The 19,017-nt window shown below is 53.6% G+C and overlaps 1 protein-coding gene across 1 annotated transcript in view; it reads right to left on the reverse strand.

The window, feature by feature from the left end:
* The window catches only part of INPP5A (inositol polyphosphate-5-phosphatase, 40kDa), a 109,579-nt gene extending 101,389 nt beyond the window's left edge, over window positions 1–8,190 (reverse strand). Inside the window, exons 1-2 of the mRNA XM_010859554.1 lie at window positions 7,343–8,190; window positions 131–172 (exon numbers count right to left, since the gene is read on the reverse strand). Of these exons, the coding sequence (XP_010857856.1) occupies window positions 131–172; window positions 7,343–7,345 (45 nt within the window). The 5' untranslated portion in view covers window positions 7,346–8,190. The remainder of the gene's footprint in view (window positions 1–130; window positions 173–7,342) is intronic.
* Between the last annotated feature and the right edge of the window lie 10,827 nt (window positions 8,191–19,017).

Consider the following 19,017-nt stretch of genomic DNA (forward strand, 5'->3'; position numbering starts at 1 on the left):
CCTCCCTCCCAGGGGGACCCTCCACCGTGGGAACTCCCCCAGCCCGAGGACAGCGAGGCCGCAGGGGAACCCGGGCCTCCAGCAGCCTGAGGTGCTTCCTCGAGTGGGCCGGCTGCCGCCCGGCTCTTACCTGATAAAACTCCCGAAGCCAGTTCTTCTGGAGGTTTTCTGGCTGTAAATTAAAGAGAAAAAAGAAGACAGTCAGGCCCGTGACACAGGCCAGCAGCCGCGAGCAGAGGCTAACATGATGGCCTGTCTGCGTGCTCACTGCAGGGCTGGGGCACAACGGGGTGGGGCCCCTTCCACACCGGGGCCTGGTCTGCCACTCAGCGGGGATGAGGGGTGGGCACCGGAGCTGGACCCACAGCTGACCCCAGCCCTGCTTGTCCTCAGCAGTGGGGCGTCCCTGGAAGGGCTTCCTGGAGGCCAGGCCAGAGTGTCAGGCAGGACTCAGCAGCGTGGGGCCCCAGGCCTGGCCTGAGAACGGGCAGAAACGGGCAAAAAGCTGCGGCCTGAGAACGGGCAAAAATGGGCAAAAAGCTGCGGCCTGAGAACGGGCAGAAACGGGCAAAAACGGGCAAAAAGCTGCGTGGCCCCAGGTGTCAGCTTTGGGCCTGTGGGCCCAGGGAAGAGCTGGCACAGGGAAAATGGGGGTGCGCCTCTTCCCACATGTCCCACCAGGCTCCTGGACCCCAGACCAGCCAGCCGAGCAGGGCACACAGCCCCAGCCCCCCAGCATGGTCAAGGAGCTGAGGCGGGGACGGGAGACACACGGGGACCCTCAGGAGGTGGCAGAGCTTCACAAGTGGGAGACGAGAAGCCCGACGTCCAACGCCACTGGGCCACACGCAGAAACGACTCAGAGCAAACACAGCCCAGCACCCTTGAGACTCACACCCCGGATCCAAGCAGGCCTCTGGGCACCGGGGATGCAGGCGGAGCCAGGGCCTGGCTGACCACCCGGGCGCAACACGGCCACAGCAGCGCCATAGGCAGGGGCTGCCGCCAGCAGAGGCTTCCACGTGTCCCGAAAAGCAGGAAGACTGGACTGTGGACAGAGCAACGAACAAAGAGAAAAAATGCCTGCAGACCCAGAGCCTCACAGACCACCGAGCAGGAGGCAGAGAACGTCCCAGGCACCTGCCAGACACAGACGGCGGCCGGGGTCCAGCCAGGTGTGGGGTCTTCCAGTCCCCAAGGCCAGGTTCGGGAGCCAGGCCCCCAGCCCCACGTCTGAACAGCGAGGAGGGCACGCCGTGCCCCCTCTACCACCCTCACGGGCGAGCGAAGAGATGACAGCGGGAGATGGCAGCCCGGAGAAGCCCCGGCAGAGGCTGAGCCGTGACGGGCAGCATGGCCAAGGCTGAACGTCAGTCTCTGGACTTCAGGGAAAACAACGCTCGAGCCAGAGAGATTCCACCCTAGGTCCTCAGGAGGCTGACAGCAGAGAGCAGCGAGCGTGGGGAGTCTGTGCAGAAGCGGACCTTCAGACACGCTGGGGGTGGAGGAGCCGTGGGAAACAGCGTGGACTTGCCATGTGGCCGGGCGATGTGCCCGCGAGACCCAGAAATGCTCATCCACAGAGACAGAGCCATGAGCACGCGCAGCAGCAGACCAGGAGCTGAAAGGCAGGAACTACCTGGAGACCCATCAGCTCAGGGACAGAGAGATAAGGCATGTGGTCACACTGCACGGCAGCCACGGACACGGGCCACACATGCCATCAGTTCACAGACAGAGTGATAAAATCCGTGGTCACGCAGCACAGCACGCAGCCACGGACCCGGGCCACACGTGGGCAGGCCTCAGAAACACCGTGCTTAGTGCAAGAGGCCGGACTCCAGCTTACACAGCGCTCAGAACTGGCAGGCCCACAGACAGGGCGGGCCACTGCCAGCCCCGGTGTCCGAGGGCGGGGCTGGTGTGCGCTGCCCACGGCGGTGGGGGGGCAGCTCCGCTTGGATGCGGGAACAGCGCCGCAGTGCGAGCCCCTCCCCCACAGACCCTGCTGACCCCTCCCCGAGCCAGGGGCCCAGCACACCCGCGCCGGGGCCGGCACAGGGCCGGGGGCCACGGTCAGTCGGCCTCGGGCCCCAAGGCGATCAAAGGAAGAGAGCTTTCAGGGCAAGGCCCCCAATTCCCCCCAGCCCTGACTGAGGGCAAAGGGGCTGGTCTGGGGGTGCAGAGGGCCCCACCAGCATTTTAGCAACGTTTCCACACCAGCGTCCATGGGCTCGGCCTGGAGACAGAGGAAGGAGAGATTCGGTCCGTAGTCCTGATGTCCAGGCGCATGGCCGGACGTGAGGCCCCTAGCCCTGCACTCACACCCGCGGCCCCGCCCGACACACGTGTCCGCGACATCCTCGCCAAAACCCTGCAGGAAGTGGCGACAGCAGGAGGCAGGAGGCCTTAGGACCGCTGAGCTGCTGCTGTTTAAGACCCCTCACCACATTCCCGATTGACCCACAGGACAGGCGTGACCGGGACCCTCAATCCTGTCCCCGGCCCAGGACCCAACCCGCGTGACTGCCCAGGTGGGCCGGCGAAGTCTCCAAGGGCGAGGACCACCCAACCTTCCTAAGCCTGAGCTTCCCACCTCGGGTGCCCGGGACTCACTCCCTCCAGGAGGCGCCCCAGAGCTGCTGCACAGGGGGCTTGAGCCTGGAGCCGGAGGAGAGGCCTGGGGCGGGCACAGTGCAGGGGGAGTCAGGCCCCCGGCAGCAGGCGGGCTCACACCGCACTGGGGGCGCGATGCCCCCATGCTTGAACCAAGGGTCCTGCACGAGGAAAGGCTGCACAAAGCTGTGGGGCCGGAGGGCCTCCCTCTCCTGAGACAGGCTGGACACGCCGCAGGCAAGGCACTTGCCCGGTAGGTCCCCGGGAAAACATGGGCGTGTGGACGAAGCGGGCTGCTCTGCATGACTCTGGACGGCGCTGACAGGAATCAACGCGGGGACAGAGGCCTGTGGTGTCCCCTGTAATGGAAACCGCATGCACAGGCCCCGGGGCTGAGGCAACAGATCTCTCCGCGTGGCCTGGGCTCGGTCCCCAGCGCGGCCACCGGTTCTCAGGCCTCTGTTCCTACCATCCCTACCGGGCACTCAGAAGCTGGGCCAGGTACTCCACAGCCATGCACACACACGTGTGCACACACCACACAGGCACACTGAGAGCACACACACTCCCACACGTGCACACACCCCACACGCGCGCACGCACACACACACACACGCACATGCATGCCCATGCGTGCACACCCACACAGGCACACACGTGTGCACACACCCACACATGCAGACACATGAGTGCACACACACACATGCGTGTGTACACATAACCACCATCTGGACTTGGCCCTGTGGGGGACGGACAGCACAGAGCATGGCCCGCCCTCCCTGGTCACAGACCTGCACAGCCTCCTGTAAGTGGCGCACGGCCTCCTGTAAGTGGGCGCACGGCCTCCTGTAAGTGGGCGCACGGCCTCCTGTAAGTGGGCGTCCACTCTGCCACCGCCCAGGAGGTCCTGGCCATACTGACCAGAGTGTGCTCCACAGTGGCTCACACAGAAGCCCACCTACTCCAGGGGCCTTCGGCCCCAAGCAGCTTGTAAGTCATCTGGGCGCCCTGCTGCAGCCTATGAAATGGACCAGAACTTTCCGTGCGTGGTCGGGCCCACGGCCTGGGGGCGGTCCTGCCGGGTCAACGGCCTAAGAGCAGCACAGGGATGCTCCGCAGGGCAGCCACGTCGGGAAGGGGCAGCAGGACCTGAGGCTCCTCTAGTCGGACTGTGGGTCACCAGCTCGCTTAGATCACCAGTATGACTCTCAGCCCAGGCGGCTATGGGTTCCTCAAAACCATTAACCCAACAGTCCTAATAAAAGTGCTTTCAACAAAGATACACCCATGTTTATGTTTAGAGAGGCCTCCAGAGGCTGTGGGATAATTAAAGGGCAGCTCTAAACAGACAACAGGGGACAAGAGCAGCTGGAGAACCCAGCCCACCTGCACATCAGGGCCACGCTGACCCACTCGCTGACCCGACCCGGGCACTTCCTGGCCAGCATCTCACCCACCCAAGCTGACTGCTGGCCCCTCAGCCCCTCCGCGTCCCTGAAGGTTGTCCGCTCACCCCTGACCTCCACAAGGGGATGTCCCTCTCCCTTCACAAGGGCTCCTCACGGCCTAGCCCAACTCTGGAGCCCCCAGCCTAGACCCTGAGTGCTGAGGGGCAGCACCATGACCCCAAGCCACCGGACCTCGGGCTCCTCTGCCCTCCCCGCTCTCACACTCATACACATGCTCACACACTCACACAGACACACTCTCACACAGACATTCACACATGCTCTCACACTCTCACACATGCTCTCACACACGAATGCTCACACACTCACAGACACACACACTCTCACACAGACACACACATGCTCACACACACACTCATGCAAACACTCACACAGATACACATGCTCTCACATACACTCATGCAGACACACTCTCACACAGACACTCACACATGCTCTCACACTCACACTTTCACAATGCTCTCACACTCAACACACACACACTCATGCAGACACACTCTCAGACACACATGCTCTCACACACACATGCTCACACAAACACACTCATGCAGACACTCACACATGCTCACACACTCACACATGCGGACACACAGATACACACATGCTTACACACTTGTTCACATGAGGACACAGGGCTCATAAACTCACATGTGCACATGTGGGGACACACACATGTAGACACACAGAGATACACACATGCTCACACACTCATACACACGTGCACATGTGGGCACACACATGTTCACACACTCACACACCTCTCACACACATGCACACACACAAAGATACACACTCACATGCTCACACGTGCACATGCACACACATACATGCTCACAGTCATGCACATGTGTACATGTGGGCACACAGATGCTCACATGCGTACACATGTGGGCAGACACACACACAAAGATACACACTCACACACACAAAGATACACACTCACATGCTCACACACATGTGCACATGCAGGTACACACATGCTCACATACACACGGACATGCAGACACATGTGGACACACTGCTCACACTCACATGTGTACATGTGGACACATACGCAGACACACAGAGATACACACTCACAAGCTCACAAACGTGCACATGCAGACACACATCTCACACCTATACACATTCACACACGCGGACACACGCATGCTTGCCCTCACACGTGCCTGCGCCCCCCTGCTCCTCCCCAGCTCCTCCATCTGTCTGTCCTTCACTTCTGCCCCAGGAGCTGCTCTCAGCCAGGCCTGGAGGCCTCATAGTTGCAGCCCATATTTGGCTAATGCAGAGTTATTTTTGAAACCACTAAAGTAAGAATAAAAGATAAACACACATAATAGTTCTTAAAGAAATACTCTCATTTCAGCCCAAAGCGTGGGTCAGGCCGGCTCTGTGCGCTCACAGGAAGCACACGCCGCCCTGAGCTCTCAAGCACCCTGTCTGCAGAGCAGAGATTGTCAAAGCACGCTGGGAGGTGTTAAGGATACTCATTCTTTCCAAATGTGAAATTCTATTTCTGGAATTTTCGATCCTAGAAAAAAGTAATCGTAAACAACAAAAATGCTCTGCACACAAAGAAGTTCACGATGGCATTATTTATAAGAGTTACAGTTAAGAACACCACAGAGTTCACTGATAAAGAAAGTCACGTGGGCCGTTTGCGGAAAGGAAGGAGGCGGCAACAGAAAGAAATTCCTGAAACAGTAAATAAGTCCTGAGTATAAACATGCTGGGAGAGACTGAAGGCAGGAGGAGAAGGGGACGACAGAGGATGAGATGGCTGGATGGCATCACCAACAAGATGGACAAGAGTTTGAGTAAGTTCCAGGAGTTGGTGATGGACAGGAAAGCCTGGCATGCTGCAGTCCATGGGGTCGCAGAGAGTCAGACACGACTGAGCGACTGAACTGAACAGATAAACGTGGTGCTGCTCACACAACACCGCAAACGGGATGTAATGCCATTTACAAAAGGCCAAAAGGATAAGGTGTATTTTACAAAAAAACCCACAACATCTGATGAGCACACGTTGACACGGAAGCGGTTTCCACCTTAACGGAGATGCAAGGAGCACAAGCCCCACAGCGAGGACCAGGCCCGCACACACACGCCCACCTGCTGAGAAGCCCCTGCAGGCCTGGCCGCCGTGCCCACCACATCCTCCCCAGGCCCACGTGAAAGCTGGACGGCCCACGTGGCCCGCAAGGAACGAGGGGCTGCGTGGAAGGTGCACGAAGGTGCGGTCTGGCCAGCTGCCGCTTTAAATGCTCCAGCAGGGCAACAAAAAGACTGAGAAAAGAGCACCAAAACCCTGAGCAGCTGTATTTGAAGGATTTCTCCTTCTTTTGTTGTCTTCTTCTTAATATGTTTATAATTACATTACTTTCATATCTTTAACTCTTGATTTTAAAAGCTTGAGGAAGAGAAAAACAATGATAAGAACACCAAAATCCTGAGTAGCTGTATTTTTCTTTTATTTTCTTCATTTTCATGTTTATAATTACATTACTTTCATATCTTTAACTCCTAATTTTAAAAGCTTGAGGAAGAGAAAAACAATGAAAGCTCTCAGAATACTTTGGCAACATTTGAAACAACCGCTAATCCCTATAAACAATTAAAAAAAAAAGGCAAAGTATTCGCAGCTTATATGAAAGGTATTGGGCTGATCTGCTTATTCCTGCACAAAAATAAGTCAGAAAACCAACAACCCACACACCACAGCACAAACATATACACACACTCCACACACACATCACAAACGCACACCACACACACGCCACACACACACACACACACACACACCACAAACACAAAGCTGCTCAAAGCCACCTGTGGCCAGTGACCACTGGCCTGGAGGGAGCAGATTTCAGAGTGTTTCCATCAACACAGGAAATGTCTCTGACTCAAGACCAGTGTTGTCCACTCGCTTTGTGTGATGATAAGAACGTTCTCTATTTGCACCAGCTGAATTTCCACTTGAAATGGGTACTGTGACTAAATAACTGAATTTAAATTTTTACTTAATTTTGATTAAATCAATATGAGTCACACATAATTAGCCATTACTAGACAGTACAGCTCTGGATAACAGAAAAGGAAGAAAAACTCTGAGGTCTACCGTGAAAAACACATATGCTATCGACTGACACAGAAAGGAGAGGAAGGCCGCATACAAAAGAAGGCGCCTTCAGGTCAGCCTCACAGAGCAGTGCAGACGCCCCGTTACAGAACGTGGCGGCAGACAGAAAACTCACCATCAGGACCAAGTGCAATCAACCGTGAAGCAATGGACAGTTCAACATGAGGAAAGCCTCTAACGCAACTGACCAACAAAATGAAGAAAAGCGCATGATTATCTCTACAGTGACCGAGAAGTCAACTAGACATTTGGCAGCGGAAGGGCTTGGCTGGAGCTCCACCACCCGTGGACGGGCGCGTCCCCTGTGAGCCTTCCCGTCTCGTCCCAGGGATGGGGGTGGGGGAGACGAGACACGTGAGGGTCTCAGCCCAGCGGCAGAGGCCCCCTAGCAGAGAGAGGCGTCACCACAGGCTACAGGTCACCTTACTCCCCCATTACCCCACACGAGGAGGCTCCAGGGCAACAGTCGTGGGCTCCAGACGGGAGAGGGCAAGACACAGGGGCCCCCAAACCAGGACACGGCGGGGTGGAGGGCAAACCCGAGACACAGGGGCCCCCAAACCAGGACACGGCGGGGTGGAGGGCAAACCCGAGACACAGGGCCCCCCAAACCAGGACATGGGGGGAGACACAGGGGGCCCCCAAACCAGGACAGCAGGGGGCAGGGGGCAAACCTCTGACATCACAGCCACAGCTGACAGTAAACACGGCTCACCCCCGGCCCGCACTGCAGGCCTCAGTCCCTATGACCCAACTCATCACGTGCAGATTTCAACAAAAATTACACGGCAAGAGAAAATCAGTCTAAACGTGATTGATTGATTGATTGATTGATATTTATGGACAGCTTTTGGATCTTAGTTCCCTGACCAGGGGTAGAACCTGGGCCACCGGCAGTTGGAAGCTCGAAGTCCTAGTCACTATCATGCGTGCATGCTCAGTCGCTTCAGTCGTGTCTGACTCTTTGCGACCCCAGGTACTGTAGTCCGCCAGGCTCCTCTCTCCATGGGATTCTCCAGGCAAGAATACTGGAGTGGGTTGTCATGCTCTCCTCCAGGGGATCTTCCCGACCCAGAGATCGAACCAGAGACTCCTGCATCACAGGCAGATTCTTTACCGCTGAGCCATCAGCTGCTGCTGCTGCTAAGTCGCTTCAGTCGTGTCCGACTCTGTGCGACCCCATAGACGGCAGCCCATCAGGCTCTACCGTCCCTGGGATTCTCCAGGCAACAACACTGGAGTGGGTTGCCATTTCCTTCTCCAATGCATGAAAGTGAAAAGTGAAAGTGAAGTCGCTCAGTCCTGTCCGACTCTTCGCGACCCCATGGACTGCAGCCCACCAGGCTCCTCCGTCCATGGGATTTTCCAGGCAAGAGTACTGGAGTTGGGGGGAAGCCCCCTAATCACCGGACCTACAAGGAATTCCTTAAAGACATTTTAAAAAATGCATCAGAATCTGACTCAATTATGACACAGATTTTGGAATTATCAGAAAGAGAATTTAAAATAACTGTGACAGGAAAAGTGGACAATTTTCAGGAACAGATGGGTAACAGCAGCAGAGTGATGGAAACTCTGAGAACCAAAAGGAAACACTAGAAATCAGAAACACTAACAAAAATGAAGACTGTCTTCAGTGGCTCATGCACAGATTAGACATAGCCAAAGAAATAGTAAGCTTGAAGATACGGCAATAGAAGCTTCCAAAACTGAAATGCAGAGATTATAAAAACGAAAAAAATTTACCGAACATCCAAGAATTGTAGGACACAAAAGAGCAACACCAGAAGAGAGAGAGAAGAGAGCAGATGAAAAGTTTGAAGAGACAATGGCCAAGAACTCTGCAAAGTTATGACCAAACCGCAGATCCCCAAGGCTTAGAGAACCCCAAGTAGGATAAACACTAAAACATCTAAACCTCATCTTAGACATTTAGGCACAGTTGCTGAAAGCAAAAGATGAGGAGAAACCTTGAAATGAGGAGGGAAACAAACACACCTAATCTATAGAGGGACAAGGACAAGAACCACAGTGAACTTGACAAAAACCCCACGGGCAAGGAGACAGTGAATCGAGATGTTTCCTGTGGGCGGAAGAAAACCAAAACACCAACCCAGAATTACGTATCCAGCAAAATTATCTTCCAAAAGTAAAGGGGAGAGACTTAAACTTGGACAAACAAAACTGAGGAGATTCATAACCAGTACACGCGAACATGAAAAGTAATGGCTTCAAAAGTTTTTCAGGGAGAGAGAAAATTATATAGGGGATATAAAATAAGGGGGTTTAAATAAGGGGAAGAAATAAACGAAGGCTAAAAATATTAACTGAAAAGTTCCTCAATAGAAGCAACATTTATGATAAAATGATAATCAACCAGGATTTGGTAAGTGCTTCCTGAGCGGGCAGAATTCCAACAAGCCTCCAGGGGCCCCACCTGGGCATTCACTCCCACACGGGGCGGGGGTGACTCTGTAAGATGCCACTCCCCCAACTGGCTAACACACGGCCAAGATGAAAGGGACTCTGCAGAGGTAATGAAATTCCAAAGTTAGTGGATCTTAAGTTAATCAAAAGGGGGATTATCTCAGGTAGGTCCAACCTTATCTGGTATCAGGTGAGTCATTTAAAAGGGTCTAAAGGTCAGAGTCTGGAAGCAAAGGATCTCGCTCTCCTTTGCCGCCCCGAAGAAGCAAGACACCAAGGGTTGTACAGCCTGGGGAGCTGACCCGCAGCCTGTCCCTCCTGGGGGCTCCAGATGAGCAGGCGGCCCCTGAGAAGGGGACCCAGCTCTGTGTCCCACCCCCCACCCTGCAGAAGAGGGACACGGGGAGGCGCTGAGCTAACCCGAAGTCCGCAACGGCCTGTTGCACAGCAGGGGAGCCCATCACAACCCTGATGCTGCAAACGCACGTGTGAGTGCAGGAAGACGGAAGGCCTGCTACTTTAAACTTTCCCCGCTCTGGTTTCACTGCAGTGTAAGGCCTATGGCAAGGATCTAATTCACAACGTTACCCAAATGGTTAAACTGTACGAGTAACCGTTCTCCCCAGCTGCTACTGCACGGCCAGCCTGTCTGTGCCTCCCTCGCTCCCTCCAATAATCGGCCTTATCAAATATTTATTTCACTCACATATTCAAACAAACAACTCAACGCTTCCTTAGGTTACTGCTTTCCTGGGCTTTTCCTGTTTCTTATTCAGCAATGTTTGGATTTATGTTTACCCTTCCCACGCTCCTTCAGTTTATGGCGTACTTCTCTATTTCATTTTGACTAAAGTGCTTTCTTTATTTTTAATACTATCACAACTTATCACAGAGTATATTTATTAGAAAAACGCCACCACATGCACACCTCTGCCCCTCATCCTAAGGCCAGTCCCTGCCTCCTGTGGGCAGGCCAGCCACGCCAGGCACTCCTGGAAAGGTCAGGCGCCTGGCAAGGGCGCACACCATTCCCACATTCATGCCACCTGACACCCAAGCCACAGGGGTGGCATCGCGTGAGGAGCAGCCAGAGGCGTCACGGCAGGACGGGAGCCAGGCTGCCTGCCCCACAGAGCGTGATCCCGCGGAGCAGGTGGTAAATCTGAAACAAACAGCAAAAGAACTCGGGGAAAATGGCAGGACAAAAGATTAACATACAAAAATCAGCAGCGGCCACAAATACAGACAGCAGCCGGTGAGAAGGTGCATGGGGAAGGAAAGCCCTGCTTACAACAGCAACATGAGAAAAGGTACCAGTGAGGAGTAAACTTTAAAATGTGACAAGTTTACAAGAGAAAAGTATTAAGACATTCCTAGCAGAGACGAGAGTCAGATGTGAGTCACCGGAGCGCCTTGCGGTCCTCAGAGCCTGACTCCGGGGGAGCGTCAGGGCTGATCCCCGGTGAGCCTCCCACCCCACCCGGCTCCACCGGATAAGCAGTTCTAAAGTTCACACAGAGAAAGGAGTCATGACTCAAAGTTCGAATATCAGTTTTAAAGACAATCATGTGTTCAACTAAAATTTTTTTAAATTGCATAGTGAAAAAATTAGTAAAATCAAAAACTGTGAAGCTGATTGAAAATATTTGTAATATATATCAGGGGCGAAGAGCTTATCTTCCTAATATTTGAAGAATTCTTTAAAGTCGAGGGGAAAAAGGCAAAATATGAAAAAACTCAAACAGCATCACAGAAAAGACACCTGACTAACTTCTCGTGGGAGAGACGTCGCCTGCTTCCTAGACCGGAGGGGCCGGGCTCCAAGGTGGGGCAGGGGGGCACCTGGACCCCAAAGTCCAATGGGAAACCGAAGGGGGGACACGTAGGCGTCCACGCTGCAGTCACCCTGCAGGACGGTCAGCGGCAGAAGGATCAGGGATGGGGACCAGACTGGAAGAGACAACCGTGCCCCAGGCCCACGGAGACCCCACGCCACGGGAAAACCAGGGAAAGCAACGTGCGGAAGAGACTGGGCCGCGGGACTCATTCCGACCGGGAGCTTTGTGGCAGCAAAGCCCGCAGTGGTCGGACGGGCACTGTCCTTGCAGGCAGGCTGTTTGCCACCTCCTCTCTAGGCAGGTTCCACCCCAGCTCACAGCCCCTCTGCACCCAGGAGGGGCTTGGCTATGGACAGCGGTCAGTGTCCAGCCACCGGACCAGGAAGGCACAGGCAGGCAGGAGAGGGGCGCGTGGGCCCGGACGGCAGAGCTGTCAGCGGGCCACCACGAGCCCACTCCCCCCGACTCTCAGTGCCCACGGAGGTCCCCACCTGGCCTGGGGGACACGCTTGTCTCCAAGACTCATCCTACCCACAGCACTCAACGGTCCCAGCAGCTTCCCCACAGCACCCAAGGAGGGACCTCTGCATCTAGCTTGTTGTTCAGACCCTTGGTCGTGTCCAAATCTTTGTGATCCGTGAGCTGCAGCACGCCAGGCTTCCCTGTCCTTCACCATTACTTTGGTCCCAGAATTTAATCAAACTCTTGGCCATCGAGTCGGTGATGCCATCCAACCATCTCATCCTCTGTTGTCCCCTTCTCCTCCTGCCTTCAATCCTTCCCAGCGTCAGGGTCTTTTCAAATGAGTCAGCTCTTCGCATCAGGTGGCCAAAGTATTGGAGCTTCAGCTTCGGCATCCGTCCTTCCAACGAATATTCAGGGTTGATTTCCTTTAGGATGGACTGGTTTGAGCTCTCTGCAGTCCAAGGGACTCTCAAGAGTCTTCTCCAGCACCGCAGTTCAAAAGTATTAATTCTTTGGCCCTCAGACTTCTTTACAGTACAACTCTCACAACTGTACATGACTACTGGAAAAACCATAGCTTTGACTATGCCAACTTTTGTCCATAAAGTGATGTCTCTGCTTTTTAACTCACTGTCTACATTCGTCATATCTTTTCTTCCAAGGAGTAAAGCAGTGTCTTAATTTCGTGGCTCAGTCACTGTCCACAGTGACTCTGAAGCCCCAGAAAGTAAAACCTGTCACCGCTCCACTTTTCCCATCTATTTGCTACGATGCGATGGGACTGGATGTGATGATCTTCATTTTTTGAATGCTGAGTTTCTTTTTTATTTTATTTTTTAACTTTACAATATTGTATTGGTTTTGCCGTATATCAACATGAATCTGCCACAGGTATACATATGTTCCCCATCCTGAACCCTCCTCCCTCCTCCCTCCCCGTACCATCCCCCTGGGTCGTCCCAGTGCACCAGCCCCAAGCATCCAGTATCGTGCATCGAACCTGGACTGGCGACTCGTTTCATACATGATATTATACATGTTTCAATGCCATTCTCCCAACTCATCCCACCCTCTCCCTCTCCCACAGAGTCCAAAAGGCAGTTCTATAATCAGTGTCTCTCTTGCTGCCTCGCATGCAGGGTCATCATCACCGTCTTTCTAGATTCCATGTATGTGCGTTAGTATCGGAGAAGGCGACGGCACCCACTCCAGTACTTTGCCTGGAAAATCCCATGGATGGAGGAGCCTGGTAGGCTGCCGTCCGTGGGGTTGCTAAGAGTCGGACATGACTGAGCGACTTCACTTTCACTTTCATGCATTGGAGAAGGAAATGGCAACCCACTCCAGTATTCTTGCCTGGAGAATCCCAGGGACGGGGGAGCCTGGTGGCTGCCGTCTCTGGAGTCACACAGAGTCCGACACGACTGAAATGACTTAGCAGCAGCATACTGTATTGGTGTTTTTCTTTCTGGCTTACTTCACTCTGTATAATAGGCTCCAGTTTCATCCACCTCATTAGAACTGATTCAAATGTGTTCTTTTTAATGGCTGAGTAACACTCCATTGTGTATGTACCACAGCTTTCTTATCCATTCATCTGCTGATGGACATCTAGGTTGCTTCCATGTCCTGGCTATTATAAACAGTGCTGCGATGAACACTGGGGTACACGTGTCTCTTACAATTCTGGTTTCCTCGGTGTGTATGCCCAGCAGTGGGATTGCTGGGTCATAAGGCAGTTCTATTTCCAGTTTTTTAAGGAATCTCCACACTGTTCTCGATAGTGGCTATACTAGTTTGCATTCCCACCAACAGTGTAAGAGGGTTCCCTTTTCTCCACACCCTCTCCAGCGTTTACTGCTTGTAGACTTTTGGATCACAGCCATTCTGACTGGTGTGAAATGGTACCTCATAGTGGTTTTGATTTGCATTTCTCTGATAATGAGTGATATTGAGCATCTTTTCATGTGTTTGTTAGCCATCTGTATGTCTTCTTTGGAGAAATGTCTATTTAGTTCTTTGGTCTATTTTTTGATTGGGTCATTTATTTTTCTGGAATTGAGCTGTAGGAGTTGCTTGTATATTTTTGAGATTAGTTGTTTGTCAGTTGCTTCATTTGCTATTATTTTCTCCCATTTTGAAGGCTGTCTTTTCACCTTGCTTAGAGTTTCCTTTGTTGTGCAGAAGTTTTTAAGTTTAATTAGGTCCCATTTGTTTATTTTTGCTTTTATTTCCAATATTCTGGGAGGTGGGTCATAGAGGATCCTGCTGTGATGTATGTCGGAGAGAGTTTTGCCTATGTTCTCCTCTAGGAGTTTTATAGTTTCTGCCTGAGATGCAGGAGACCCCAGTTCGATTCCTAGGTTGGGAAGATCCCCTGGAGAAGGGATAGTCTACCCACTACTGTATTCTTAGGTTTCCTTGTGGCTCAGCTGGTAAAGAATCCGCCTGCAATGTGGGAGACCTGGGTTCAATCCCTGGGTTGGGAAGATCCCCTGGAGTAGAGAAAGGCTACCCACGCCAGTACTCTGGCCTGGAGAATTCCATGGGCAAACTCCATGGGGTCACAGAGTTGGATACAACTGAGCGACTTTCACTTTCACTTCACTTTCTCTTGGCAAAACTCTGTTAGCCTTTGCTCTGCTTCATTTTGTACTCCAAGGTCAAACGTGCCTGCTTCCCACCGGCCCAGGCCAAACTTCGGTTCTCTGTGGGCCAGGGCCCCGTTTCTCGGAGGGAACCAGACTGTGAGCAGCAGAGGGTACTTGAGACAAGGTGCCCGGGGAGCCAGGGGCCAATGGCAGCTCTCTCTACAGGGCCCCAGGAAGGCACGGCCGCCCAGCCAGGGTCCCCACCGGGAAAAGAGTGAGGCACCTCTTCCTGAAGGCCAGACTCAGGCCCCACAAGACGGCCACCAGCGCTGGGAGGCCCCTCGGCACGTCGCACTCCCGCCAGTGAGACCACCCCTTTCACACATCCAAGAGGGCACTGTCGCCCCTTAAGGTTCAAACTGTGAAGCCTGGTCTAATTCAGAGGCTAAAACATGGAAATGTGCTTTTAGCATCTGAGGGAGGCGGCACTGGGACTGAGGGAGCTGCCCTGGGATGCATGGCCGGGCGCCCAGCGGCCTCGTGGCCTGGAGCCTGGGCTTGGGGCAACGCGGAGTCAGGGTCTTCAAAGCCCCAGGGTCCTGAAGGCAGAAACCCAGCCCGCAGGGAGGTGGCTGCACCCGCCTTCCAGGCCAACAGAGACAGTGCAGGACCGGGAGCACCAGGACGTACAATCGTCTTTCTCAAATACGCCCTAGAAACGTCCAAGGGCAAGTCACTAGGAAGGAACGGCGCCCGGCTCCCCGCTCTGCGCCTGCGGCGAGGCCTCCGGGCACTGAGCTGCCCCGGCTTCTCAGGAAATCCTGCCCCACGCTGCACGCTTATCCCTGTGGAAAACCATTTCCTTTCCCGAGAAAGGAAATCTTGTCTCTGGAGGCACAAACACGGAGGCTAAGAATAGCTCTGCAGAGGAAATGCCGGTGGGCCGGCCACCAGTCGGCGGACACGCTGCGCGGTGGGCGGGGAGCGTGCCCTGAAGTCCACCTGTCCTCTCTGCATGTTAGGCCTTTAGATAAACCCTGCAGAGCTTAAAAATGAAAGAATGAAAGGAAAACAATGAAAATAAAGAAAAAATGACAATAAGGAAAAAAATGAAAATAAGAAGAGCGAGGAAGGCTTTCCCACGACAGATAACCCAGCAGCATCCTCCTCTTTAGCTCACATCTACAAACGCTGCCAAGGCCCCCCACAGAGGCCTGGGACTTGAGAACCCGACTCACCGGGATGGAGGGCCTGGCAAAGCTATGACACAATAGACATTTGCCCTGAAGAGTGCCCTGGGCATCGTGTGTTTAAATGCCAATCTATCCCAGGTGGTGCGGTCGGTAAAGAATTCATCTGTCAACGCAGGAGACATGGGTTACACAGGCCCGATCCCTGGGTGGGGAAGAGCCCCTGGAGGAGGGCGTGGCAAGCCACTCCAGTCTTCTCGCCTGCAGGATCTCATGGACAGAGGAGCCTGGTGGGCTACAGTCCATGGGGTCGCAAAGAGTCAGACACAACTGAGCACACACAAGGACAGGGTCATCCAACAGGGTCAAATTCTAGGAAACAAAACAAGCTTAACTTAGAAATGACAGCCTATGAAAACGGAAATGATCCATCTTTGGGGCAGCCACCAGGGCTAAGACCGGGTGCGAGCCCGTTTCTCAGCAGAGGCCTGTCCAGCTGGATCGCTGGCACCAGGTGCAGAAGGAAACAGGTGTGGCAGGCAGCCACCATCAGAGACAGGTGTATGTCGGCATGGAAACCTGTGGGGTCTCCAGACCCTGGTGTGTCAGCACTGGGACTGCAGTGCGGGCACTCCTCCCAGGACCCACGTTTCCCTCTGGCACCCCAGGTCCTGCCAGGACCTCGCTTCGGGATTGAACAGCAAACGGGGTGCGCCAGGAACCCCGCACAGCCCTGGGGTGGCAGCGGAGGGGTGGGCTCCACCTTGGGCCCCACGCCACCCCGCCCCCACAGGCCTGCCTCCATCCTGCCCCATCGCAGGCATCTGCGGGGGGACCCACGCGAGCCACCGCCCAGCGTCCCTGCCCCGTCCTCCAGACCCCGCCAACACAGCGCACACACTCTCTTCCTCATGCTGATCCTCCTTCTTTTCTAAGAAAAAGGCAGAGAAACAAGGAGAGCAGGGCACGCGTCTGGGCCCAGGACACGGTGCGTGTGGGTCCCCAGGACTGCAGTTCAGGGGAGCCCCAGGCCCCAGAAACGCAGGAGGGCAACGGGAAAAGCCCCGAGGGGGCGCCTGGGGAGAAGCGTGAGCCGCACCGACGCCTTTCTGTCCGACTTACAAAGACGCTTCTTGAGCAATGGCTCGCGGGCGGTGAACTACCGTTGGGCGGTGTGGCAGGCAGGTAAAGTTGGGAGGTCCCGGCCAGGGCACCGGCTGGGGACATGATTGCAATGTGGGCCTTCGGATTTGAGCCAAAGAAGGAAGATGTTAGAAAGATGAAAGCTGAGACTGACAAGGAAGGAAGCGGCACCATCGGTTTTGAAGATTGTTTTGCCACGGTGGTGGTTTAGTCGCTAAGTCGCGTCCGACTCTTGCAACCCCATGGACTGTAGCCCGCCAGGCTCCTCTGTCCAAGAATACTGGAGTGGGTTCCCATGCCCTCCTCCAGGGGACAATGACTGTAAAAATGAGTGAAAAGTGTGAAAAAGAACTATGGAAGGCTTTCACATTATTTGATGATGATGATACAGGAAGTATATCACTGAACAACATCAAGAGGGTTGCTAAGGAACTAGGGGAAGATTTAACAGAGGAAGAATTTCAGGAAATGCTTGATGAGGCTGATCATGATGGGGATGGAGAAATAAAGGAGGAAGAATTTTTGAAAATGATGCAAAAGACCACTCTTTATTAATACTGCTTTTTATTTCCTTCTGGAAAGTTAAAAACTTGAGGTGTATGGGGGGAGCCCTGCAGGAGGGAAGTGTGGTTTCTGAGTCCTCTGCACAGGTGCTGGGACCAGAGGCCTCCCAGAGGCTCCAACAGGGGCAATTACAGCGGCCTAATGCAGGGCGCTCCGGGGCAGAGATCCGGGGAAAGCTGCCGGGCTCTGACTTAATGAATCAAGTCTGTGTAAACAAACAGCGTCGGCCTGGCTCATGCCTGATTCATGAAGCACCCGCTGCTTGCAGTCAACATGAATTTTCACCTAACACCTTCCAGCGAGTTCGGAGTTTCGAGCACTTGTACTTCCTGTCACTGACCATGACCTGCTTTCCCAGCTCCTGGGATCTGAGCATTAAGAAGCTTTTTATGGACTGGAAAAAAAGAGGGAAAATCTGCCAGTGCTATATACACTGTAAAGGCACAGAAAGCTGGAATTTAAACTTTCTTTAAATGCAGATTTTTAAAAAAAGACCCAAACTCTATGTTCAAACATGTTTGAGGGTCTCCATGTAATAGAATAAATCTTTTTTGGATAAAAAAAAAAAAAAAGAAAGTTAAAAACTTTGTTACAAGTTCCATAATAGCTGAATGTATGCATTTTCAGTGTTTAAGTTTATATACACAAACTGGTTTCCATGTCTAACCCACGTGAGAAGTTACATGTTTCTACCCACATGCTGTTAAATCTATAGCATCAAGAAATAAAATGTAGTGACTCCCTTAAACCATGAATCCAAGAACAGTATTAATTCCAAGTGCTATTTTTAGAGCTCCGGGTTCTAAAACTCAGATTTTTTTTTTTTTAATTTAAGGACATTGGCCTCACATCACACGAATCTGGCCAGCCAGCTATTACTTTCCTTATTTGTGCAACTCTAAAAATGATGAACATTTCTTTTTTAACCAATTATTCAGATATGTAAAGTCTTAAATAAAACTGGCAACTTCAAAGAAAAATTAAAAAGAGGTTTCTTTGCAAAAGAGAATCATAGTTGTTTCAAAAATTGGGGAAAGTTTAGCAAGAGGGGGCCCAGAAATACAGTCAAGCTGCCGCCCTCTGGGGCCCCCACCCTCCCAGCTGGCCGTCCACTGCAGCTGCTGTCAGGCGGCCTCCCAACCCCAGGGGACAGGTGACTGGCGGGCACCCTGCCAGACAGGACTAGGAGGGGCCCCCCCGTGGAGTTCGGTCGGGGGGCGCAGGGCCACGAGCAGGTGGGGGCAGGGCGGACAGGTGCCTCTCCTAGAGGTGACCGTCTGGGTGATAGTTGCGAGGGCAGGACTCCACAGCGGCCTTCAGTGGCTGGAGTGCCCCTCGCCCCTGCTGGGTGGACCCAGGACAGCAAGAGGCGGAGACAGTCTGGGAGGGCGGGAGACACACAGGAAGGAGGAGCCCTGTACCCCACGGAGCCCCCCACCTTCAGGGACCCGCACGGCAGCCCACCTCTGCAGGAGAGTCCAAGGGGCAGACTCCACTGCCCAGGACAGGCCCGACTGCCCGTAACACCGCCCCGCATCCACACACCACCGTCTGCAGGGCAGGGCCAGACCC

Source organism: Bison bison, unplaced genomic scaffold, assembly GCF_000754665.1.
Source record: "Bison bison bison isolate TAMUID 2011002044 unplaced genomic scaffold, Bison_UMD1.0 scf7180017864456, whole genome shotgun sequence".
In the NCBI taxonomy this organism is placed as follows: Eukaryota; Metazoa; Chordata; class Mammalia; order Artiodactyla; family Bovidae; genus Bison; species Bison bison.